Below are 25,844 nucleotides of genomic sequence, written 5' to 3'. Positions count from 1 at the left end.
AGCACTACCACAAAATGCAAATTACGTTAGAGTAGGTTTTTGAGCACTTTTCAATCTTAAAACCAATATCTTCGTGAAATATATGCGATTTAAACAGAATGTCCATCGAATCTCGCGTTAGGTGTAGCGGTGCCTAAAGATTCTTCGACTCGAGCACTTTTGATTACGCACAAAGCTCCCACAATCGATGTGAGATGCATTGCGGTTGACATAAGATAAATCTTATTTTGTTAAAATTTACATCCAAAGAAAGAATGATCATTTTTGAACACAAATCTTAAATATTGTACAAATCTATTCATAAACAGCAAAGTTATAGTTGTTTGGAGCCAAAGATGCACAACGGTTTGAATTGACCGTTGGTATGGTAGTTAGGACGTAGAAGAAATACAATCTTCAGTTGTTTTATATTTAGCTGTTACAGTCAAATCACTTTTATTACAAAAGATAATACAAAGCTTCGGATAGCTCCACATAGAAATACGGTTTACGGATCACAGTCAGTTTCTTGTTACTACTATCAGTCCACAGTTTCTCATTCCTGTTCTTCGGTGAAATAATTGCATCCTTGAAGCTTGCGATGAATGGTGATGTACTTAGCAGCATTTTGTGTCTTGGAAGCCACGATCTTCTCACTGAACAATAATCTGAAAAAGAGCACGGTTTAATCTACTAGAAACCATATGCAAACATTCCGCCCCATACTTGTCATGACAAAGCGCCGAAAATTCTCCATACTCCAATGCTTTCAGAAAGCCTAATACAAATGTGTAGCAGTTGTGGGAGTCTTTCTCGTACATCTCTTCGCTCCACGACTGATCAGTTGAAATCTGCTCCAACACCTCGTCCCATCGGTCGTACCACGATTCGGGTACTTGAGCAATTACAAGACATTGGTCCCAGCTTTCGTCTTTCAGGGCCACGGTCCTATTATTGAATGGTGTTTTAACTAAACCTTTAACGTCGAACTCATAGATCGTTCCAATGGACGATGTTAATCCAATGTGTAGATTATTTTGATTTTGAAATGAGCTGCAAGAAGAGAGAGACACGGTTATTGCAGACTTCGAGACCGAGTTAAAAGGGCATCATCGTACCTCAAAAAATCTCCCACAGACGGTCGAAGGACAATCGAACAGGGATGTTGACACGCTCGGACAAATGGACACGGCAACCTGCAAGAAGCAACACATTCAATGTTGTTATTAGTTATGGATTTACATGCGTGTTTTTTTTAATACCTACGTGAATGGTGTTTCGTCTAGACTTTCGCCCAAAGGTTTGCAGCAAATGGGACATTGGACTAAGACGTCGTATGAAAAAATGATTCTATTGCAGTGTCGTAAGCACATCAAGTCTCGGCTATCAAACATCTTCCTAGAAGTAACAGACGATAGAATAGCTAGAATTGCACACACCACGAATTAACAATGAATTAACACGCATATTACCACGCAAACATTCCTCCGAGACACTCCCAAACCCAACTGTGTGAAGTTAATTCTCACCCTTTGCGCTTCCCCGTTTGATGAATGGTTTACCAGTCTGGTCGAATTGCTAACTATTTCCCACCCGCGCTCCACACAGTTCCAACGGTTCAGCCACACTGACAATACCGACCGAACGTAGCAGAGCACATCCTTTTTTTTGTTCTGTTTTGCATACCGGCAAAATGCGGTCACCATGCAACAAGGATATAATTGCATGCTTCAACACAATAAAGCTCGTCACAATCGGCTTTCGTAGAGCGCTTCGAAAAACCATGTGCTCCACATCGCTCAAGTACTGTGAGGAACACAACCGAGTTCCGCAAGCACTCGCGCAGCATGAGGGGGCTGAAAACTTTCCCCGTGTCGGGTTGTCTAAATAGCTCCTGTTGGTTGATCAGCTGAAATTGGTTGTTATTTCCGGTTACCCTTGGCAACCGAACGGTGCTGGATACGTGTGGTATGTTTTGACCGTCCAGGATACAGTGTTAGTCACGCTGTAGAAACACAACATGTTTGGCCGGAGGAAGGGAGCGGCGGGAGACGGTGCCATGCCGGACGCACAACGAAAAGTCGTACGGAAAAATGTAGTTTTCCTCCTTCCTCGGCGCACTTCATACACGCATCGTCAGCGTAGAGGAAGCAACGAAGAACGCCTTCGCTGTTTATGGTCCGTAAATAGTATTTCGTGGATCGTGCTACAACGTGGTTCTCGAATGTGGAACAGTTTCAGTCCTTTCTTCATGCTTGGCTTGAATTTGAAACAGTGCCATCCAGATATTTAGTTTCACGCTTTGATTAGCAACAACTAAAATGAAGTAAACAGTTAAGTTAAGGTGCTGTAGTGATCCGGGCAGTGCAAATTAAAAAGGATACAATAACCTCCCGGTGCAGATCGTGTATTGGGCAAACGAGCAAAGTTTGGAAATAAGTTCGCATCCCATCCCGTAGTGCAGTAGACCACCAATGGATAAGTGCGGTGGAAGCAGTTTTGTCCAACAGACAACAAATAGGATGCAAAGTCAACCGACCAAATTAACAGAAAGGACACAGTGCTTTCGGTGGTGGTCGATTGTAGTGCTCTGCTTGATATCCGGCTCGTTGGTGCACCTGTCCGAAGCAGGCTTTGCCTGTCTCAGCAACCCATGCGTGTATGGTGTGTGCATCGACGATCTAAATAGGTAATCATCGTCCCAAACGCCCCAAACCCCTGGTCCTGTGTGAGTGTGTATGGCTGTATCCTGCAACATTGAATAACCACCAGCCAAGGACTGGTAGTAGATTGGAGTCAAAGTTCGAAGAAGGTTATTGGTTCGGAAACAGTGTTCATACCCGTCGTTGCTCATTAAAAATCGATCAGACGTGGCTCGAATTAATGGAAAATTGAACCTACGGAAGTGGTGCTGTTGCTGCTCACCCCGCACTACCATTATTCATGCGTGTAGTAACACATACCCCGTTAATAAATTGGATACTTGATGTAGGAATTAAGTACGAAGCATTACACATACATCGTGTACCGCCATCCCTCCCGCACGCGCACACATCCTGTGAGCGCGTTAGTTTGTCTGAAACAGTTTGCTGTTGCAGTTCGCTGTATAATCGATATTGATAGTTCGTAAAAGCTAATGGTGTAATTTACATCTTAACGCTATGCTACCATACCTTGGCTAACCGCAGGACCCAAACCCCTATCTAATCCCCCTTCTACCTGAACGTAAAACAAAAAAAAATATGCGCAAGATCGTAATCATATCTCCCTGTGGAATTGTGGAATAGGAGAAGAACACGGTTTCCCCTACTTTTACCATTCGTTTGTTTATCCACTTCCCTCGCTAGAGTGGCACAAGCGAATTTGGTCGCGTATCCTAGAGATATGTTTACCTACGATGTATCCCGCCTGCTTGATGGCATTTACCAGCGAGCACTTGTGTGCTACAAAGGCATTCCAGCAGCAGCTCCCTGTTTCATGCTTGATTTTGTCGTTTGTTTTTCGTTTGTCTCTGCAGCACATACTCTTGCTATTGCATCGATGGATACACCGGTGTGCATTGTCAGACGAACTGGGATGAATGTTGGTCGGACCCATGCCTCAATGGGGGCACCTGTATCGATGGTGTCGCTTCCTACAACTGCACCTGTCCTGATGGTTTCTTAGGTAAACTCGTTGAAAGGCCCTTATTTTCTAATGTATGTCCCTACTCCTACCCGTGCTAATACGCTTATTTTGTTGATAGGATTAAACTGTGAAGAGAATTTCAACGAATGTCAGTCCAATCCCTGCCAGAACGGTGGCCTCTGCAACGATAAGGACAATGCCTTCTACTGTACTTGTGCGCTGGGTTACGAGGGAGAGTTCTGTGAGCTGGACATAGCGGTGTGTGAGACGGGCGATCGGTGCCACAACGGGGCCGCCTGCATCGAGGGCCCTGGGCTGGAGTTCTCCTGCCGTTGCACCGAGGGCTACGAAGGCCGGCTGTGTGATGCCGAGATCAATGAGTGTGCCTCATCGCCCTGCCTGAATGGTGCAATCTGCATCGACAAGTTTGCCTCGTACGTGTGCGCTTGTCCGATGGGCTTCGGTGGTACCAACTGTGAGGAAGAGATCATGGTTTGCGACAGCTCACCGTGCGCTAACCAGGCGTTGTGTTTGATAGAGGAAGATGCTCCGACCTGCTACTGTGTGCCGGACTTTCACGGAGAGCGCTGCGAGCTGCAGTACGACGAATGTCAGCTAGGCGGCCCGGAGCCCCGCTGTGTCAATGGTGCCACGTGCATCGACGGCGTGGATGAGTATTTCTGCACCTGTGCGCCAAACTTTACTGGACAAAATTGCGAGTGTCTCATCTACGAAGCGGACGGTCAAATTGAGATGGACTGCAATTACACGGCACCGTTCAGCAGTACCACCTTCCGGAGCGAGGAAACGACCGACACATCGTTCTTGGCGACTACCCTGGAGTCTATTCCATTTTCTACGGACAACGTGTGGAGAACAACTGACGACGTGTCGTCGGAAAGCAGTACGAGTTTTCCACAATTTTCACAAACAATCGCAACTTCCCTTTCTGGCGACTACACGGAACCTTCTACCGATATGACGTACAACAGAACGCCACCAGTTTCGGATGGGAGCTTACCAGCGATAACAACTGCTCAAGTACCTTCTGGCTATCCAGCTCCCTCAGGAAGTGATGCGTATGGCACCTCTCCCATCAGTGAAAGTGTTACCGATAGCTCTGTGATACCATCATCAGACCATGGCCAACCAGTATCAACCAAATCTACGGCAGAAACAGATGCTACGATTACTCCGAGCATCACAATACCCGAGACCGCTGGAACAGCGGTTACTGTAGAGGAAAAGTCTTCTGCCATGCCTGATAACCAAGACAGCACGGTAGACGTTTCGGCAAGCGTAGGCTACACCACGGCAAAACCCTCCTCCAAACTTCCAACCGCCGATGACGATTCTACACCTTCCGAACAGGCAACGACGCCTTTTACGGACACTCTTTTTACCACATCGGATGTTCCCCGGGTTTCTACACTCACACCCGAGCTGAGCTCGTTCTTCACCGAATCTCCGACAAATCGATCGGTTCCACCATTCCAAGGTGAGGATCAAGTAACGGGCACACCTACGATCGCGACCAGCGGAGGAGCTAGCACACATCAAACTACATCCGGTACCACATTGATTTCTTCTGGCGAAGGAGGAACCACTGCCGCCTCGGGTACTATCGCTCCACCCGCAACGACACGCTCGCCGGACATGATCCAGGAGTGTGACGATACCGTATGTGCTAATGGCGGTACTTGTGCAGTGACTCCGAACGGTATTCGCTGTCATTGCGATTTCCGTTACGCAGGACCATTCTGCGACGTCCCCGTGAGCATACAAAACGCAGCATTCTCCAAGGAATCCTTCCTACGGCATATCATTTACCGGCGTAATGGTTCGATCGACCCTACCAGTCTGTCAAGTGTGAGTCCATCGGTGGAAACACAGCTGGCACAGTTAGCGACCATGGCGGTACGGTTTAAGGCCAAGCTAACGTCGCGCGAAGGATTGATCCTTCTGGCAACGGCCGAAGGCGACGAAGGCAACCACTATGTGGCACTGTTTCTGCACAAGGGTTTGCTACAGTTTCAGTTCTCCTGCGGGTTGCAAACGATGCTGCTGAGCGAAATCGAAGGCACAGTCAACAATGGATATGAGCTGAACGTTAAAGTGCAGTAAGAATCCTTAGGCTCCTATCGATCCTGAGACGCACTGCAGTAATCGTTGTTTCAATTCTGGGTTTTATTTTAGATTAAACTTCAATGAACGCTACAGTCACTGCAACGCCTCGCTGCATGTGAACGAAACGTTGGCGATGAGCGGCGAACAGCCGACCTGGCTGGGGAATGTCTACAACAGCGCGAGAGAGCAGACGGGACAGGAAGGTGGTCCCGGCAGAATGGCAGCATTAACTTCCATCAAGCAGAGCTGGCTTCATCTGGGCGGCCGTCCCATCAAAACGATGTACACCCTCAGTCACAACATTTCACGCTATCACGGATTTACCGGATGTGTTTACGAGCTGGAAATTAATGACGCTCCAGTGGCCGTCTTTGAGTAAGGATGTTCTGTTCTGATACAGTTTGCTCCAACATCATAATCTATCATCCGCCTTCTTCTTTTACAGTAACGCTGAAGATGCGTACAAGATCTACGAATGCACCTCGCTGGCCTGTCTCTCCAGCCCCTGCCGCAACGGAGCGGTATGTGTCGAGGCCGACGGGTACGGTTTAACGGGACGTTACGCACCCAGCACTGCTACTACTAGTGCTAGCAGTTCCTGGAGCTGCAAGTGCACCTTCGGCTACATGGGGAAAACTTGCGAACGTTCCGTGTGTGATAACAACCCGTGCAGGTTCGGTGGCACGTGCGTTACGTTTCCCGAGAGTGGTTACCTATGCCTGTGCCCGTACGGCAAGCATGGCCATTTTTGTGAGCATGATTTAGACATCCTGCAGCCATCGTTCTTCGGCAGCATCAAGGGCATTTCCTCGTACGTTGCGTACCCAATCGCATTCCCGCTGGAGGATCGGTTTGAGTTTAGCTTTAAAATCATTCCTACTACGACGGCACAGATTTCGCTACTTGCATTTATCGGCCAACCGTATGATCACCACGATCAGAGTGATCATTTCTCTGTTAGCTTCATACAAGGTAATACCGGGGATGGAGCGAAACTAGTCAGAACAGTACATAAGGGTGGTGTTTCCGTTACCGTTTTAGGTTTCATTCTCGTGACGTGGAATTTGGGCAGCGGTCCGAGAAGGATATTTACCCAGCAACCGATCCAGGTACAGCCGACCCGACCAACTACGATTCATACGGGTAGAAATGGGCGCACCGCCTGGCTGTCGATCGACGGAAAGGTGAACATTTCCGGCAACTCGCCGGGAAGCAGCCGAAAGCTAAATGTATCACCCCAGCTGTACATCGGTGGCCACGAGGGTGTCAACTTTTCCAGCCTACCGCACGATTTGCCGCTCCACTCAGGCTTCCAGGGCTGCCTGTTCGACATACGGCTGGTGGCTGGTCCAGTGCACATACCGCTGCAACATATCGGAGGCATGCGTGGCCGAAGCGTGGGCCAGTGCGGTACGAAAGAGTGCCATCGGCACGCGTGCCAAAACAATGGCGCCTGTCTGCAGCATGGGTCGACGTTCACGTGCATCTGCCAGGAGGACTGGAATGGGATCCTGTGCTCGCAGAAGGTCAATCCGTGCGATGAAAGCGTAAGCAAGTGTGCGGCGGGTTCGATATGTTTCCCGCTCGTGTCGGGTTACGAGTGCGATTGTCCCTTCGGAAGGGTGGGCAAACGATGCGAGTCGAACCTGAAGCACCTGAGCGACGTTTCGTTCTCGGGTCGTCGGTCATATCTAGCGCTACGTTGGCCCGCCAGCGATACCATCGACTGGACTGCCTCGTACCGCCAGAACGAGGTGCGGTACGAGAAGATTGTACAGCATTCGCACATCATTCCCCACAATCATTCCATTTTGCTCAAGTCGATCCGCGAGCTGGACAAGATCAACGATGTGCTGAAGGTGCTGCCCGAATCGAACGACACCGAGCTGTACACCGGCCATGCGGTAATGCCACGCTCCGAAAGCTACCGCCAGTTGCGCATCAGACAGCTGGCCATCGAGCTGCAGGTGCGTCCGCTCTCGGAAAAGGGGCTCATTCTCTTCGTGCGCACGTTCGACTCCAACGCACAGGCGCAGGGCTTTATCAGCATCAGCTTGCAGGGAGGCGTGGTGGAGTACCGCGTCTCCGCGACCAGAACGCAAACGGCCGTGGTGCGGAGCAACCACGTGCTGGCTACCGGCGAGTGGCACTTTATTCGGGTGGCCAAATATGGCAAGCGGCTTACGCTGTGGGTGGAGGGCAAGAGCACCTCCATTATCGGATCGGTTCGGGAAGAGTACGTGAGCCTCACGCAAGACCTTTACCTCGGCGGCTTGCCGGACCTCTCGGCGCTGCCGTATGACGCAATTTCTGGCTATCCGGTATCGTTCCGGGGTTGCATCCGGAACGTAAACCTGAACGGGACACGCATCACGCTCAACGAAAGCTCGATAGTGGCTTCGCGCAACATCAACGATTGCGATGGTACACCGTGCGGTGGAGATATATGCGCCGGCGGGGGTCTCTGCTATCTGGACGAACATTCGCAACCACGGTGCCGCTGTCCCGAGCACTCCAAGGGTGTCAACTGCGAGATACAGGAGTCCTGCGACATAGTGCAGTGCCGCAACAGTGGACAGTGCCTGAAAAATGGACGGTGCAGCTGTGGGGTAGGCTGGACGGGGCACTATTGCGAGATTGCGACGACCAAGTACTCGTCGCTTGGGTTTAACGATCGTAGCTATATCCTGATCCCATCGCAAAAGATCAAAATGAAGGACAAACGCAACGATGACAGTGTAAGCGTGCTGGGGAAATTGCCGTTGGAGTTGCAGCTTTCCTTCAACATTTCCACGCTAGAGGATGGTGTGCTGGTGTGGACAACGGACGAAACGGGCCGGTTCCTTGGTATCGGCATTCGGGACGGCTTGCTGGTCGTCGTTAGCAATATGCTGGAAGAGGTGCTACACGAACCCTCCGCCGGAGCGGATTCAGCCGCGTTCTGGAAAGCCTTTGTGGCCGACGGTGATTGGCATAATGTGCTGCTGGAAACAAAAGCACACCAGCTGCACATATTTGTGGACGGGGCGGAACTGCTCGCCGGCAAACTTGCACCAAATCTGCAAAATCCTCAGGCAATGGAGAAGCACATTTTCACCGACGGAATAACATACCTAGGTTCGTTACAATTGCTACAGAAGTTTAAAATTACTCTCTTTCCGCTCTATGTTGAGAATTCCATACTCTTGCCCAATCTTTTCTAGGAGGATTCCCGGACGAAGACGTGTACAATCGCACGGTCGGAAACTTTGCTTCCTCTTTCAAAGGGTGCATTCAGCATATTCTGCTTGGAAATCAGCTGGACGAGCTCGACTACACCGACTACGACGGAGCTAATATCGACGAGTGTGCAGTGTAGGCGACGCTTTCGCTGTGATGCATTTTTCTGTCGTGTAGTTTAATTCATTCCGACTAGCCCCGCTCGTAAGACACTTTTGTGTAGTTTAATATATTACCTCATCCCTTATTGGAGGTCTTCATCGTTTCGCTCACATGTACCATAAAACATTACGATCTCTCTTACTCAAATACCAAATTCCTCCAATCGGCAAAGCGACCGACCGACACAAACGACACCACAATTCCGAAGCACAAAACCGATGTTTCCCCCGAACACTGAGCTGAAGATGTGAGATTGTAGTGATAATAAAAGATAACTAAATCAAAATGCTTACCTTTCGCACCCGTTCTTTGCTGTAGATTTTCAACGCTTTCGATGGATATTGTTGGGTGTTTAGAATGCTTGCACAGAAAATGCACACGAGCGTGTAATCACAGCGCGGTGGCGAATGTAAACAGCTGTCAAATGAAAAACGATGTAAACAACTTGCCTTCTGTCTTCTGGCTTGGCGAACTAACCTGTTCGTTCGGTTGCAACCTGTTCGGGTGGGACCCCTTGGTACTGTTCGACGGTGGTTTCAACACAGAAATTCGCTTCGTTCACAACATGCTTCTTTCGGCTTTACCGCATCGAATGGTTTATTTCGTCTTAGTCTTAGTTCCTGCTGGTTCCGTTCCGTGTTACAAATTGCTATTGTGGGCAAAAACCGAGGCGTTTAAATAATAAATAGTTGCCTACATACACAGATCCATCCCTGCTGTCATTGCTAAACGCAAAACGATAACATTCAAATTCTTCTGCACGTGTTACTACCTGATTACCAGGGCAACGCGTTGCATGGAAGACCTTCACGCCTGAGCGATGCGCAGTACGCTGCGCATTCATTTCTCCCCTGCGCTACACTAGCAACTACCGCTACACTACTTACTACTAGCGTATATGAGCATAATATGAACGGAAAGCAACGCACTGTACAACAGTTCTAGCGATCGCAACGTTTTGTAAGTAATAACGAAATTCGGATATGTATATATATGGTAGCATCATACATCGCGAACTTGGCGCAAACAGGGATAGGAAAGACGAAAACCATATAGCTTTACTAAGATCATACAGCGCAACCATAGAATAAGTAAGACATTCTCTAACTGCTAAGTGCATCTTGGCACATTCATCGAACGAGTAAACGAGTAAGCATAATGCCGCCATTTCTTATACGCCTAATTCGTAAAACTATAAACGCTGAGTTGCGCACGGGCAGTTGCGAGCACACACACACACACAGTTGCCAACACTACAAGCGAAACAGTACTTGCTGCAGCAGCTGGTTTCTATATCCCTGATTAACGCTTCATTTCCCCATTGCCATTCATACTCGATCATTCCTCGCAATTACACACAACTAGACACACAGATTGCCTCCGGTGGTTTCCCCGTGTTGCGACCGTACGCACAGCACAACCGGTCAATAGCTAGCTGCAGATACATTGTTGAATATATCTTCGTCATTATGCCCAAAAAATGGCACTTATTATCTAACGGGGTCAAACACTGATTTTCTAGTAGCTCAAACGCAATCTAGGAGAACCGCGTAATGCGCGTACGGCCAACAACACGGGAAATAAATTAAGCCTAAAACGTTTGCCATCTTTAAGCCATTGAAGGCATTGCAAAGAGCGCGAGAAGATGCGTACGCGAAAAGATGCGCAAGTACACTAATAATAATAATTATCAACTGTAGAGTAGAATCTCCTCCATAAATCAATCAGAACCATAATGCGATAACATCACGGATAATAAACTAAACCCTACCTTTGCCAGCTTTGCAACGCGGCGGGGGTACATGTGTTTGATCGTATTAAACTTAATTACCATCGGCCAAATGGTGCCTTCGCTCTGGTACGGCTCTGATCAGATGCAGCTGAAGAAGCTACAAAAAAAACGCACGTTATTAAGCGCGGCCAGCATTTGCCGACGCAACGCAAGACCTTCCTTTCCCTTTTTCGTTCTCTCACTCTCTCTCTCTCTCTCTACATTGCTTATCATACTAATTGTTCCTAGCGTATTTAGGACCGATGTTGAATTAATCATGCTTTTTGTGTTATGTTGCTTTTCTAGGTTTTTGTTTATGATTTGTTCTCTATCGATTAGCTAATTATTGTCTCTCACTTAATTATTGTTGGCTTTGAAGGATGACAAAGAAAAAAAGACAGATACGATTAGCTTTTAAAACATCATTTCAATGAAGCATGTTTCTTCACCATGAGCATGTGTCTGTACACCGACCGACATATGTTACCCACGGGGATAAGCCTCGGAATAGCGTGCCACAGCTCATTAGCGTGCGATGAAGGGCGAAACAGACAACAATAACAGCAAACAAAAAAAGTCCTCAACTACTTACACGACAATAATTACAGCTTTTTCTACTAACTCCTTTTGCTCTTCATTGTTGAGTGACCTTCTTCTTTTTTGTGTGGAATCGCCTTCTTAAGATTGTTGTGACTTTGGTCTTTTCACATAGGGCTGGATAGAGGTGTTCGATTCGAGCCATTCGTGACAGCCGTTCGATTTCTATTGTTTTACCTCAATTCGAGAAAACCACTGCCAATTCGCTGATATGTTGTACTGCTATACTACAGCAGCATCGGGAGAGACGGGAGTAATAAGATGAAAAGTTATGATTGATAAAAGTTACGGCATCCTCGGGATGCTTTTGTCGCTTCATCGTACTAAAACGTAATCGAAATCCCACCAGGGGGCGTCCATTCGGTAAGGAGAGGTGTACGGATGCTGGTTGCGTACAATATGGAGCAATAGCGATCTGTAATAAAATTGCATTTTTTACATTCATAAATTAATTTAAATCATTCCTGGTACATTAAGGCCGTGCATCGGCCTGTTACGAAACTCTTGCAAGTCATACAGTTCAGCCTTTGCGGGCTGGTGCACATGCGAACGAGCGTGCATTCGTCGTACCTCGTACTTACTTGGTATCTTCGTCAACGTAAATACTTGGTACTTCGTCTACGCAGCAGCACATGCACACACAGGCACCTGGTACACGAAACACAATCTGGTTCTACGACCTAACGAAGAAGGCGAAGGCTTAACAAATAAATAGCAACTAACAAAGATCCTTCTTGGGGGTTGGGGGGGGGGGAGGCAGTTTTGGCCGTAGCCGGCGCTACGGGTACGCAGTGTTTCTCTAACCTAGGTTGTCGTGTAAGTCGAGCCATTGCACATTTGCATTCCGAACGGCTAGTAGACGCCTCTTTTGGTTCACTTTCGCGTTATAAACGGTAGCTGGGGAGCGCCGAAGCAGGCCACCACGTACAAGATGCCGAAGAACAGGTTCAGCTTAGCCGTCTGGCGCGGCACCATCTGCATCGTGCTCTCGTTGCGGAACTGTCTCTCGAGCGCAAACGCCTGCTTGAACGTAACCATCGGCAACAGGAAAAGCGCGGAGTACTTCATGCCGAGCACCACGAAGATTACGTACGGCGTGAACAGCAGCACACCGTACAGTATGTACGAGCCGGTTCGGCCGATCAGGATGGCCAACGTCACGATGCCGACCCGCTTGTCCGACTCGGCGTCGCGCGTGTTGTTGCTGTGCAGAATTGCTTCCGTGTTGAGCGCGAGCGGAATGGCGTAGAAAATGGTGGCCCATTCGTATCGCCCCGTTTGTGCCATGTACGAGAACAGCACCGAGATGGGGCCAAAGATGACCAGCACGAGCACGTCCCCGAGGGCAATGTACTTAAGGCCGAAGCCCCCGGTGTACAGGAAGCTGGAGGACAGACCGCCGAAAAATACCAGCGCGAGATGCTCCAGCCTGGCGGGCGACAGGTACACCAGGCATACGAACCCGAGACACCCGGCACCATACAGCAACACACCCAATGTAACAACCTGGCGCGTAAAAAGATAGCGGGAAAACGGTGTGTTATATAGGCAGGTTTACGGCAGGTTCAAACGGTGCTGCTACATACCTCATCCTGGCTAAGGATGTGATCAACCAACGTTCGATCGTCCGCCTTGCGATCATCGATGCCTTTCACAAAGTCGTAGTACGTGTTGACCACATTTCCAGCACAGTGTACCGTCACCACCGTCAGCACGGTGCACAGGAAGGTGAAGAAGCTTAGGTGTTCGTATCCGCTCTCGCAGGCCAGTGCGGTTCCCAGCAACGTGGGGATCAGGCTGGCGGACAGGGACCACGGTCGTAGAGCGGAGAGGTACGTTTTAAACTTCATCAACGGTGCTACAACGAAACAGATGCAAACCGTATGGGTTAAACGCTATGAATTGGAACGGATTTCCCACTTGCGTACCTTTGATGTGCGGAGCGGCCGTTCGATCATTGGCTGCCATGGTCGGTCGGGTATCGCTTTGTTTATCTCTGCGGGCAATTATTCACCTAACGGCACTTGAAACACGTATCCTTACCCACGATCCCTTGCCCGCGTTTGGCGTTCCCCCTGAAGTGCGTCCCGTACGCCGTACACAATCTAATTATAACCGGCAAAGTGTGTGATTTAATGTACTGTTTTCTTTGCTCGCTGTTACGAAGAGTTGCATCTGCACATCGTCATTCTACACACCAGCGGAGGTACACTCCTACACGCAGCAGCACACGGCCTGCCTGCCTGCCTGCCTGTCTGTGCCTCCGATCCGTCCGATGCGGCGATCCACGTCCTCGCGAACTGTTATTGGAAATGCGCACAACGGACACAAGCGTTGTGCATCTTGCAAGCGCCTCTCACTGTTATGTTTCACCTTTTTTCACGACCGGAATTTGGTGGATCACGACCGGAATGAACGATCTGTTTTCCAATTCACACGATATAACAAGCTGCTGGTCGTGTTTTATCGCCGTGCCACCACCACTGTGTGTGTTGGGACTGGGCGCAAGGGACTTCAGTGGTCTTTGGGGCCCAGCAAAACACGGACTGGGCAGGGCAGCGTGGGGCTTGATTTCGGGCTCGCCGTGTCAGCTGCTATCGGGTTTCGAGATTGCTATGGATTTCGGCAAGCCGGGCCAGCACAGATTTTGGATTTTTGGAACTTTTTTCTGGTAAAGTTGCTGCTGCTCCAAAACCTGACACTTCCTCCTCTTGTCACGTCATCCACTTCGGGCACGGTGGGCGACGCTCCGGCCATCGTGTGACGGGTATTCTGGATAAATTTCGTGTGATAAATTATTCCTTTTGCGATGCTGGTGCATTGATTGGTCTGTTTTGATGTGTTTCTATGATTGCGATAGATTTTGTGACATCATACTATCATTTATATAGGGAATAGAAAATATTCAATGATTCGAACAATATTATGAACCTCAAATCACCCTTATCGTTGCCGTTTATTTTATATTTGGTCAGTTATTATTTTAAATGTTTTCATCATATTTCAAAGGATGCATGAAATAAGCATACAACATTATTTTATGTTTGTTTGAAATTCCAAATTTATTCCGTTGAGCTACCACATTCCGTCGCTAATTGTGGACCGTTACCCAAAGAGTAACGCACGTAACGCCAGCGATGAAGGTAAGGCTGCGCTCTTGCAAAAGGGTTGGTGTACTGTAACACACCGGAAAATGTGTCCTTTTAACTGTAAAATAAAAGAAAAATCAGGATTAATAGCTTGTTGATCTAATATTTGGTATAACGCATCCAGCAGTGAACTTGTACATCCCAATTTTCGGTAACATGTGACCTTCACATCTTGTCTCAATATTGAAAGATGACAAACCACACCGCTTGCTAAACACCTATGCTAGACCGCAGCCTAAGCCGGTGCATACCCAATTTTCGTGTATTGCTGGTCGGCAAGCGCAGCAGGTACCTGCTTCCTTTGGTGCTTTGCTTGTAAACGAAGATTGAACTCAAAAGAGCGAAGAAAAAACGCGTGCAGCGTGTGTGCAGTGCAGCGAGTTGAAAAAGACGATAAAACCCCGTCAAAATGTCGGGGACAATACTGGAGAACCTTAGTGGCAAAAAGCTAAGCATTTTGGTAGCATCTCTGCTGTTCTTGCAGTTCCTCTGTTTCCTGCTGGGTGGTCTCATCGGTGAGTAAACAGCATTCGACGGGGGAAACGGCGTCGCCTGCTTCGAAAATTCCCCCACCCACATGTGTGTGTTTTTTGCGGATTCGCGAACCCGTCGAACGGAAATGTGTACAAAGGGCCGTAAAAATGCTCCATTCGATAGAATATAGTAATTTACGCTTTATAGAGAAATGATTTGAAACAGCAGCTTTTTTATAGCGGCACATTCTTCTCTAGAAGATTCTGATTGGAAAAGGGAAGTACTAAGGCGGCCAAAATCATAAACTACTGCAAAGCCATGCTGGGCGTCTGGTTTTGAAGAATCAACAGCACCGCCATACAGCCATTTTACCCCACCGGCATCTGGCTGGTTAAATCACGGCCGTTCGATTCGGTTTTCTTTGTTTATTTAACGCGCGTCTGCGCTCCATGTCTGTATGCGTGCTTCGGGAGCCGTGTACGTGAATGGTGGGAGTGCGTGTGGGTGGTTTTTTATTTGATTTCCTAATATATTTGCCCCATTTCCAGCACCGGTACCGGCAAGTGTGCAGACGATTCTGGCCACCATCTGTAAAGATGTGCCCGGATCGCACAACGACACCTCGGTATGGTTGTACTCGCGGGGCGACGATCGCTGCCAAAGCTTGGACCATTTCGACATCGAAAGCGACGACATGAAGATGGCCAACCAGATCGTGTTCGTGTTCCAGATGCCGCTGCCACGGGAGGGCCGCCAGCTCGACTACTCCCGCTGGCAGCAGAATTTGATCGGCGTGCTGCAGACGGACATTGCGTTCGACGCGAACGTGCTGCACAAACCGCACACCAAGATGACGATCGACGCGCGGCTGGCGTACCGGAACAAGGGCGACGCCGATCAGGACTGGAAGTATCTGGCATCCTCGCTGGAGGAACGCGACCTCGACTGTTCGGCCAACAACGTGACGGACGACTACCTGTACAACTGCAACACCATACCGCTGTTCGAGCTCGGCTCGCTGCACCACGATTACTATCTGCTCAACGTGCGCCTGCCGGTCGATAGCGAGCGGCGGATGAATCTGGACATTGGCCACATCAAAGATTTGCACCTTTCGGTGATCTACCAGAACGGTGGCTTCACCAAGGTTTGGGTATCGCTCAAGACGGTGTTCCTGCCCTTCATTGTGCTGATCATGGCGTGGTTCTGGCAGCGGGTCCATCTGCTGCAGCGCAAACCGGCGCTGCTAGAGGAGATGCTGCTAGCGCTGGGCTGTGCGCTGACCTTTCTGAACATGCCGTTTGAATATTTTACGCTGTTCTTCGACATGCCGTTCATGCTACTGCTGAGCGATATACGCCAGGGCGTGTTCTACGCAACGCTCCTTTCCTTTTGGCTAATTTTTGCAGGCGAGCATATGCTGGTGAGTAGATTTATTGAACCTTAATTCGATTCAATGCCTCTAAAATCATCCCATTCTCATCGCAGATTCAAGAGACGGGCGAAAAATCAAGCCTTAAAACGTACTGGAAGCATCTGAGTGCAGTGGCCGTTGGATGTGTCTCCCTGTTCTTGTTCGATATGTGCGAAAGGGGTGTGCAGCTGCGCAATCCCTTCTATTCGATCTGGGTGTCGAAAGTGGGAGCAAACGTTGCGGTAAGTTTAGCCCACATTTAACCACACTCGCGGTGGTGGTTGGCGTATCATGTACAAATGTCTCCTTTACTTTCAGCTTGGATTCATCATCCTGGCCGGCATATCAGCGGGATTGTACTTTTTCTTCCTGTGCTACATGATCTGGAAAGTGTTTTGCAACATCAACATTAAGCGCACCTCGCTCCCGTCGATGTCGTCCGCCAGACGGCTACACTACGAAGGCATCATCTATCGCTTCCAGTTTCTAATGCTGGCCACGCTGCTGTGTGCGGCAATGACCGTGATTGGCTTCATCATTGGGCAGGTATCGGAAGGGCGCTGGAAGTGGGACGATAACATCGATCTGGAGTTTACTTCGGCGTTCTTTACCGGCGTGTACGGCATGTGGAACATTTACATCTTTGCGCTGATCGTGCTGTACGCTCCCAGCCATAAGAAGTGGCCCACCAACGAAACAACCGGTAAATATACTCCACCCCTGCAATCTTCTTGTAGCATCATTTTCCCTTCACACTAATGTGTACCGTGTCTGTTCTTTATTCAGAAAACATTATGAGCGAGGAAATAGAGTTCAGCAATCTGCCGTCCGATTCGAACCCGAGCGAAATTTCGTCCCTGACACAGTTCGCTCGAAAGGCGGCCCAGGATTAAGACTGCTATCCCGTTGGAAGACTGGGCTGGGCTTGCGCCCGTCGAAAGTAAGTGTAAACTGCTCCCCCAAACAAGGGGCTCTTCGCATTTATATGCTACACACTACTTTTGAATGATCAATTTTAAGATTTTATACTACCGATTACGATTACGAATGCTCCAGCTTGTCAACCGTGCAGTATAACTAACAGTATCCTAAATAGTGTAGCGGTTCCGTTCAAATGTCACACAGTATTAGTAGCATCACAGTTTTGTGTCAAAATAGGTACTAAGTAAGGGAAGACGACTGCTGCCACCAACATACATTGTCGGGCATTTTCCATCACATATAGCCACTAGACCGTATACATAGTTCGATTTACCTTTTTTCTCTCTCTCTCTCTTATTGAATGTCTCGATGTGTGTAGTACAAACTCTTGGTACTGAATAAACCTTGGACAATTTTTGTGTACGCCGTCCCCGTTCGAATGTAATCGCTTTGCTGTGTCGGAAAGAAAACAACACACTCCTCTCCTCCCAATGCTGGCAACATTGTTCTATTATTATAAGAAAATATATTTCATTTCTTAAATATGTCTAACATAATTGGACATTGTACGATGCTGTTGCGTCGGTTGCGGTTCTTCTTCTCTCTAGGTGTGTAGCCAACATCAGCTACGGTAGCGTGTTTGTGTGTATGTGTTGTTGTTCTGCAGGCCCATGGCCCCACTCCCATGAGATATCTATTTAAAAAGTGAATGCTGTTAATGCACCTTATCAACTAAAATAATAAAAAAATAGCTGATTCAACATTGAAAAGGTGTCCGCGATCATAAGGAGAAATTTCAACTACTCTTCGATAGCATAACATGACCGGATTCCTACAAAAAAAAGACAATCGATTCGGTGTGTACGATGTCCAAGACCCTTCGCGTTTCCAACGTCTTCAACCCGAAGCTGTCCCAAAATGTGTATTGGCACGTCTCTACTTCTATTAACTAAGCTACTCTTTCTTCTGTACGCTCTTTCCCTGTTCGATTTTACCCCATCACCCGACGCCCTCAATGATATGATAAAAAGAAGGAAGAAGCTCCCAACAAATTTATTCGAGAAGAACTTAAATTTCTAATAAAAAAAAAACAATACGATAACCTAGTGCAGCTACGTAACAGGTAAAAAAAAATGGGGAGAAATGTTTTCTCCATATATTGCAAAATTATTCAAGTGAGTGTGAGATATTACGTAGATAAATATGTTCCCGCGCAAGTGGTTTCCACCTGGCGATTCGGGTACATTGGGGGGGCGTATATTGTTATAATACAATTTTGTTCCCTCCGTTGGAGGATATCTACTGTAAGTAGCTAAATAATAGGTTATACGATATATGCGCTACGGTTCTTTTTGTCGAAACTGTAGCATTCCTTGCTCGAATTCTCATAAGCACCATACTGTTACAATGGAGGGAAAGATAAAGAGAGATAGAGAAAGGGAGAGAGAGAGAGATGTGTTTATAGAGATTCGCCCAATTTGCCGCTTTTACTAATAAATAATATTCTGTAAAGCACAGAACGCGCGTTACGCGCCCAGAGTTCGAGGGAGAAAGGGGGGGTTTTATAATACTTTTGCTTAGCAATCCCCCCCTGCTGTCCGCTATGGGATGGGATGAGGCGGTGGCATAGGAGTTGTGTAGAAAAAAAAACACACCCATCCAATATCATTTGGATTTTGATGCAAAATGCGCCAACCGCCGCAGTTCGCCAATCTCATAGAGAGAGAGAATCAGTTTTCAATCACGTCTTACTGTTCATGGTAACGTTAGTAATGTCTTTCACAATCATCTCGGCCACCTGCCAGGCCAGCTCTTCCTGTGCCTTGTCCTCCGGCAGGTTGACGAGTTTGCGGACCGCTTTCTTGATCCGGTTACGATTCCACCGGTCATCGCTGGACGGTGGCTCGACGATGTCAAAGTCCCGCTCGTACCGACCCAGCGCGTCGATCCGTCCGAACGTTAGGCCCGACACGGGCGAGGTGCGTCGCCACAGCAGATCCGGATTGTACAGCTGGCGGGAGTCGATCTGCATGATATCACCGCTCCCGGTACTGCCGGCCATGCCGGCGGCACCGGCCGGACCATTGCTGGCGGCGGCCGCCAGTGCCACCGCTACCAAGTGCTTGCGGTTGCGCTGGTAGTTTGTGTCCGACATGGCCAGCAGCGTGTTTTGGGAGGAAATAAACCCGACCGCGTTACCGCGACGGCCCACTCCTGCGCTACTATCACTCGTGACGTCGGAGAGCGTTTTGCGATGGCCACGCTTACCGGCAACGCTGCCACCACCGTTTCGTTGCTCCGTCCCACGGCCACCGGGCAGTATTCCACCGATGATGTCATTGTTCGTGTTTGTCTTCACCTTCCCGAGCAGCTCGCTCAGGAATCGGCAGTAAAGCGGCGACTTGATGAATCCGGCAAAGTAGCGCTGCTCCAGAAAGTGCTCAATTATTCGCACCGGAAGCTCAAAGCATTCGGCCACACTGGCCAGATCCGACGAGCAGATGTGCTCCTCGAGCAGGAAGCGTATCTTGTCGCTCAGGCCCAGCGAACTGGTGGCTTGCAGGGAGAAGTATTTCTCATACAGCACGACCGCATCCTTCTGCGCCTGGAGCTGGCTCTCGAAGGAGCGCTTAAAGTTGACCGCTCCGACGTAAAACTCCAGATAGTGCCGCTTGCCCTGCTGCTCCAGATGCTCCATAAAGTAGAACAGGGCCATTTCGCTGCCTAGAATGTCGCGCAGCGTCAGGTTCTCGCTCGTCAGCACCTCCAGCGTGTACTTGCAGTAGAAGGAGCTCTCCAGGAACGGGTTCAGGTAGCTTTGCTCCAACATGTCCAGCAGGAAGTGTTGGGCTTCGTTGAAGATGACCTCGCTGCAGGTGCCGGTACTGCAAAGGGCCAGCGAGATGGTGGACAGTATGGTGGCCGGCATTTCGATAAAGTGGGGCGAAGCGGACACCAAATACTTTCGGTATATTCGTACGGCGTCCGAGTTTATCAGCGAGTTGAAGGGTCGCTGTGCCGCCGCCGACGGTGTCAGCGCGTGGTTGCTCTTGGCAGGTGCAACCGTCGACTCCACTCCCGTTGTGCCCTTGCCCGCTTCGCAGATTTGTGTCTTCTCGTCGTCGGTTAGCGACTGTCGCATGATCGTTATATCACAGACTTCCAAATGTTTGCCTTCAGAGTCCCTACCATCCTTGGTTTCATGATGACCCTCTTCCGGTACGGAGGCACCATCTTCATCGGTGACGGTACCGTCATCTTTAATGTCGACCTCCTCCAGCACCTCGAGCGGGGTCGGCGGAGGTACGGGTGTACAGCTTTGAGACGTCCGCGAATCGAGTTCCCGTATATCGTCCGCCGACTGGGAGTCTTCGAAGGCATTTTCAGAGAACGAGTTCGTCGATAGCGAATCACAGTCTACGCTGAAATACGACAGACTGTCGTACCCGTCGGAGGACACGCTCCGGTGCAGTCTACCATGACCATGGCCGGAGCCACCGGACGGTCTGCTGGACACTCCACGCACTCCGCCTTCGCCGGATGCTGCCGCTTTGAAGCTTTCCACTTCGAGCCAAAACTTAATCAGTGAAAGAGCATTCTTCGATTCCAGAAACTGCACAAAGTAGCAGATGCAGCTTTGTTCCGCCAGAATATCAACCATACGGCGCGAAAGCTTCGAAACGCGCACCGTGTCAGTGTCTGCAACGAGTTGTTGTTCCAAGGGGTGAGATCAACTTATTAATTATTCACTCACGCACACCGCGAGCCTGCTTACCCTTTCGCTCGAAGCAGTATCGTTCTGCCAGCCTTAACGCTTCCTCATCGCTTTCAGGTGGTTTTGCACCGTTGATGACATCATCCGACGTTCTGAACGATGATGATGATGCCGTCGCCGCCGTCGTCGATCCATCATTGTTTAGTGTTGCTAGCGAAGAAGAAGAGTCACTACCGGTTGTGATGGATTTTCTTCGACCTGAAGGAAAAGTGATTGGCAATCATGAAAAGCGCGAAAAGCCATTACACCCCGAGATCTGCCATATACGCCCCAGGTCATTGGCAGCCACCTTCGGGCATCCTCCCCTCCCTGATGCACTGGGGGAAATTCAATCGAGATGGAACATACACAAATAGCAACAATCCGCCCTAACCGCCCCCTTTCCCTTCCCAACGCCTTGCTGCGCCCTTTTCAATCGGACGGAGAGAAAGTTTGATCGTTCGACGAAAGCATTGCGCTTCTGCGGGCAACAACAAAAAAAAATGTTCACCCGCCTCTCTCCCTGTTTCGCCCACAAACTAGGTAGCAAGCGTTCCAGCGTACTGGAGCACTTTGAATAGTAGAGGAAAAAATAGTACACAAATGGGAGGAATGTCGCATTTTTGCTTCAACAAACAACGACAAAAACAACACAAACCTGTCTTCTTTAGAAACTGCAACATTCTGGTCGATTACAGCAACCTGTGCCAGAAGAATCGTTTATCGCACTCCAAACACACACACTCACGTACACATACACGCACACACTATTTAAATCACTTCTGCGGGCTCATTTGCCTGGCCTTTTTTTCTCTGTTCGCGTTTATCCAATCATGTTTATCTCCGCAGCTCGGCCGTGTTTTCGATATCGGCCATGGTTTGTGCTACACTGTTGCGCTGCGGAATGGATGTGAAACGCAAGCAAACACGAAAATAAAGAAATGTCAAACGTCATCAACGTCGGTCGATAGGCAACTGTCAAATTCCCCTCTGTCAGGGCAGCGGCAACCAAAGGGTGGGGGGGCACACGATGTAAATAAACACCAACCCATCGAACCGTCTGTTCGCGCGCGCTCTACCGCAAAAAACCGAAATGTTGTGCAATCGGTTGCACAAAGCGGCATTTGCAGCACGGCTCAGGCCACGATTGCCGGCCACGGTCGCGTCCTGCCGGCAAGTGCACAACTCCGATGGAACCATCAGCGAGAAGCGTATCCGAAACATCGGAATACTGGCCCACATCGATGCGGGGAAGACGACGACGACGGAGCGCATGCTGTACTATTCCGGCCGCACCGACATGCTGGGCGAGGTCAAGCTTGGCAATACGGTGACGGACTTTTTGCAGCAGGAGCGCGAACGAGGCATCACGATATGCAGCGCAGCAGTGAGCTTCAACTGGAAGGAGTACCGCATCAACCTGCTCGACACACCGGGCCACATCGATTTTACGATGGAGGTCGAGCAATCGCTCGGTGCCGTGGACGGTACGGTCATCATCCTGGACGGGTCGGCCGGTGTGGAAGCGCAAACCGTCACCGTGTGGGGACAGGCCGATCGGCATCGCTTGCCTCGGTTGGTGTTTGTAAATAAAATGGACAAAGAAAGTGCCGACTTCGATGCGTGCCTGGAGGATTTGGAGAAGAAGCTGTCCACCGTACCGGTGCCACTACAGATGCCCATTAAAGAGGCGGGGAAACTGGTAGGTAAGCTGACTGACTGGTAAATGATCTTGATTTAGTGCTAGAAATAGTCGCAATAACGGCGATCAATTGCTCTCTCCTCTAGGCGTAATTGATGTGCTGTCGGCCAGCCAAATCATCTGGGACAGCAAGGGCAAAGGCCGATCGTACAAAGCCATCCCCATCAGTGACGAACAGCTGCACGATCAGGTGCAGGAGAAACTGTACGAGCTGATCGACTTGCTGTCCGGCATGGACGACAACCTGGCGCAGGCCATCATTGAAGCGAATAGTTTGGAAAACGTTAAACTGAATCTAGTCCTGGATGCGCTTCGTAATTGTACACTGAAGCAGCAAATCGTGCCCGTGCTGTTGGGATCCTCGTACAAAAACGTTGGAGTGCAGCTGTTAATGGACAGTGTGTTGAATTTCCTACCGGCACCAAGCGAACGAAACCAGATCTATGACTGTTTCGGGTGAGTAACGAATAGCCAAGCGCGGATAGAAGGCGATTTTATAAATGTTTCAACTTTCAGGAATGATTTCGTGGGCAAGGTGTTCAAAGTGACACACGACAAACAGCGTGGCCCTATCACGATGATCCGCGCTTTCCGGGGAACGGTAAAGAAGGGTTCCAAGTTTATCACTGCCACCGGAGGATCGGAGACGATACAGCGCATCTATGAGCCGCTGGCGGATGAGTACCGTGAGATCGAGTCCTTCGGTGCGGGAAACATCGGTCTCTGTGCCGGTCCAAAATCGACCGTTACGGGTGACCTGGTGGTGGCGAATGCGGCTGCTTTGAAGAAGGCTTTAAAGCGGCTATCCACGGCTAGCGATTCCACCGACGAAAGCGCAGACGATGAGCTGCTGCTCGCGTCAAAGCTAGGCCTGCAAACGACAATCCCAGACGCTGTCTACTTTTGCTCGATCGAACCACCCTCCTCGGGGCAACAGTCAGCGCTGGACAACGCGCTGCGTGAGATCCAGCGCGAGGATCCGAGCCTGCGGGTGCGGTACGATGAAGTGACCGGGCAAACCGTGCTGGGTGGCATGGGGCAGCTGCATTTAGAAATAGTGAAATCGCGCATTTTGACCGAGTATCGCATCGATGCCGATCTCGGTCCGCTCCAGATAGCCTACAAGGAAACACTGGACGAGCCGTGCCGTGGAGAGTGGAGGGCAGAAAAGGAAATAGCCGGCAGCAAACAATCGGTGTACATGGATATGACCATCCATCCCAGCACTGCCAGCGAGAGCAACGAGGAGCGCATCGTACTGGACAATTCGGCCGAAGCGCAGGAAACACTCAAACTCGTTCGTCCGAGGCAGATGACGTTTTTCCGCAAGGGAGCGCTCGCCGCCTTACAGCGCGGTCCCAAACTGGGCGGCCAGCTGGCCAACTGTACGATCAAGCTACACGCGCTGACGATAGGGAAGGGAACGGCCGATCCCTTCATCATGGCTGCCTCTGCCCAATGCATCGGCAACATCCTGGCGAATGCGCGCTGCCGGCTGCTGGAACCGGACATGTTTCTCGAGATTGTAACGCCCAGCGAATATCTGCCGCCGATACTGGCCGATTTGAGCCGACGTAGAGCTCGCATAGAAGATGTGGCGCCGCGTGGTTCAGCCAATAAGGTCGTGACGGTGATAGCGCCACTTGCCGAGCTGGGCGATTATTCAACAGTGCTGCGAACGATAAGCTCCGGAACGGCAAGCGTCTCGATGGAACCGAACGGTCATTCGCCGCTGAACGAATCCGACGAAGCGCAAGCGATGAGACGAGCGTTGGGATTAGAATAAAACGTAACGAATTGCACGTACGGGGAACACGCGTTTCTTTATCGTTTCTTAAGATAATAATGTACACAACGCCTTGCAACTACTACGCGCGACGGTGCCAGGCCCTTTTTAGGCTTGTTCCGTCTTCATCGCTAGCTCCCGCTCCTTTTCGGTGCCCTCGTAAAGCGCCTGCTGCTGCAGTGCCTGTTGTAGCTGAGCTGCGTCGAACTTTTGCTTGGACCAGTTGTAGCGACACGGGAACCAATAGCCGAGCGTCGTTGCCATGAACGTACCGAACCCGATGTGCGTGGACAGTTGGGGACGTGAGGTTTTTAGAAATGCCAAAAATCCAACCCCTATACCGATGCTGATTCCGTACAGGTAGCTGTTCCGAAAGCACGGGATCGTGCTAACATCTCGTCCAAAAATGACGACAGACTGTGGGGAGAAGACCGCACGTGCGATTAGTGGAGGAGTAGCCGAATGTGGCAGTGTATTCTTCCGCTTACCCGTTCCGATGGTGGATCAATGTCCACGTCTTCCGTAAGTACCCTGCTTTCGGTCATCTCTGTAAATCGATGCGGCTTTTCAGATCATTTACACTGTCTCCCTTCTACTGGAACATGCTCAGTTTATTATTTTTTCGGCAAACTCCACCACCCAACAAATCACTGTTATGAAATCATTTTGACAGTTGCGGGCACCATACTGTCAAACGGTTGAAGGCGTTTTGACAGTACACTCGCGGTCAGTTGGCCAACCTCGTCCAGGTTCATTTTGATGTTTGCGCTGCGAGAACAAATTGATCTTCCTATCGGCTGGCAGCTTCCTCCTCGAAGGCGAGTGACGACGGAAAAGTGAATTTTGCATATGAATTTCAAGTGAAAATCGAAGCATTCAGTGAAAGGTGTTCGTTGTTCGCTATTGCCAACAACCAGAAGCGTGGTTTTGCGTGATCATTCTAGGTGGACGGCGTCCGAGACGATTCGTGTGCATGTGCATTTGGCGTTCGGTGGTGTGCTGTGTCTCTGTGTGCCCGTCGCGTTTTGCGATAATTACGCGCGTGAGAAATCTCTGTTCCGCCGATGCTGTACTCTGCTTTCGTTCGGTCGATGCGGTCGGTGGTTTGGTAGTTTGGTTTTAAGGGCCAACATTGCCTTCTTGGCGGCCGTGAAACTCTACA

The 25,844-nt window shown here is 49.6% G+C and overlaps 7 protein-coding genes across 8 annotated transcripts; 3 read left to right on the top strand and 4 right to left on the bottom strand.

The window, feature by feature from the left end:
• Positions 1–403: 403 nt before the first annotated feature.
• LOC1278056 (MKRN2 opposite strand protein) lies at positions 404–9,684 on the bottom strand. The gene is made up of 6 exons (XM_317589.6): positions 9,592–9,684; positions 9,408–9,531; positions 1,246–1,377; positions 1,098–1,175; positions 706–1,032; positions 404–647 (listed from the first exon to the last, which is right to left on the bottom strand). Exons 3-6 carry the CDS (start codon positions 1,371–1,373, stop codon positions 536–538), a joined length of 645 nt encoding a protein of 214 aa, XP_317589.5. The 5' UTR covers positions 1,374–1,377; positions 9,408–9,531; positions 9,592–9,684; the 3' UTR covers positions 404–535.
• LOC1278057 (protein eyes shut) lies at positions 2,032–9,400 on the top strand. The gene is made up of 7 exons (XM_061658280.1): positions 2,032–2,668; positions 3,497–3,645; positions 3,725–5,726; positions 5,803–6,108; positions 6,179–6,705; positions 6,775–8,850; positions 8,937–9,400. The coding sequence occupies exons 1-7, from the start codon at positions 2,454–2,456 to the stop codon at positions 9,089–9,091; spliced, it is 5,430 nt and encodes a 1,809-aa protein (XP_061514264.1). The 5' UTR covers positions 2,032–2,453; the 3' UTR covers positions 9,092–9,400.
• On the bottom strand, positions 9,684–14,228 carry LOC1278058 (ubiA prenyltransferase domain-containing protein 1 homolog). Its single transcript, XM_317591.4, has 4 exons — positions 13,681–14,228; positions 13,411–13,587; positions 13,069–13,340; positions 9,684–12,988 (listed from the first exon to the last, which is right to left on the bottom strand). Exons 2-4 carry the CDS (start codon positions 13,448–13,450, stop codon positions 12,356–12,358), a joined length of 945 nt encoding a protein of 314 aa, XP_317591.4. The 5' UTR covers positions 13,451–13,587; positions 13,681–14,228; the 3' UTR covers positions 9,684–12,355.
• A 630-nt stretch (positions 14,229–14,858) lies between these two features.
• LOC4578215 (protein wntless) lies at positions 14,859–17,863 on the top strand. Of its 2 annotated transcripts, XM_061660419.1 has the most exons (6): positions 14,859–15,146; positions 15,654–16,528; positions 16,594–16,761; positions 16,838–17,222; positions 17,306–17,459; positions 17,540–17,863. In XM_061660419.1, exons 1-5 carry the CDS (start codon positions 15,041–15,043, stop codon positions 17,410–17,412), a joined length of 1,641 nt encoding a protein of 546 aa, XP_061516403.1. In that variant the 5' UTR covers positions 14,859–15,040; the 3' UTR covers positions 17,413–17,459; positions 17,540–17,863. The 2 variants fall into 2 exon arrangements, with proteins under 2 accessions (XP_061516403.1, XP_001237950.2); XM_001237949.3 differs by having other exon boundaries at positions 14,869–15,146; positions 17,306–17,863.
• Positions 17,864–17,923: 60 nt separating this feature from the next.
• Positions 17,924–22,166, bottom strand: LOC1278060 (A-kinase anchor protein 10, mitochondrial). The gene is made up of 3 exons (XM_061660408.1): positions 21,853–22,166; positions 21,216–21,413; positions 17,924–21,139 (listed from the first exon to the last, which is right to left on the bottom strand). The coding sequence occupies exons 1-3, from the start codon at positions 21,875–21,877 to the stop codon at positions 19,182–19,184; spliced, it is 2,181 nt and encodes a 726-aa protein (XP_061516392.1). The 5' UTR covers positions 21,878–22,166; the 3' UTR covers positions 17,924–19,181.
• A 22-nt stretch (positions 22,167–22,188) lies between these two features.
• Positions 22,189–24,709, top strand: LOC1278061 (ribosome-releasing factor 2, mitochondrial). Its single transcript, XM_061660407.1, has 3 exons — positions 22,189–22,900; positions 22,983–23,352; positions 23,413–24,709. The coding sequence occupies exons 1-3, from the start codon at positions 22,288–22,290 to the stop codon at positions 24,680–24,682; spliced, it is 2,253 nt and encodes a 750-aa protein (XP_061516391.1). The 5' UTR covers positions 22,189–22,287; the 3' UTR covers positions 24,683–24,709.
• LOC5668172 (cytochrome c oxidase assembly protein COX20, mitochondrial) lies at positions 24,701–25,449 on the bottom strand. The gene is made up of 2 exons (XM_001688994.2): positions 25,171–25,449; positions 24,701–25,099 (listed from the first exon to the last, which is right to left on the bottom strand). Exons 1-2 carry the CDS (start codon positions 25,225–25,227, stop codon positions 24,791–24,793), a joined length of 366 nt encoding a protein of 121 aa, XP_001689046.1. The 5' UTR covers positions 25,228–25,449; the 3' UTR covers positions 24,701–24,790.
• Positions 25,450–25,844: the final 395 nt, after the last annotated feature.

Source organism: Anopheles gambiae, chromosome 3 (genome assembly GCF_943734735.2).
Source record: "Anopheles gambiae chromosome 3, idAnoGambNW_F1_1, whole genome shotgun sequence".
Lineage (NCBI taxonomy): Eukaryota > Metazoa > Arthropoda > Insecta > Diptera > Culicidae > Anopheles > Anopheles gambiae.
The sequence above is the reverse complement of the archived record's forward strand: the minus strand, read 5'-3'. Positions and strand labels throughout refer to the sequence as shown.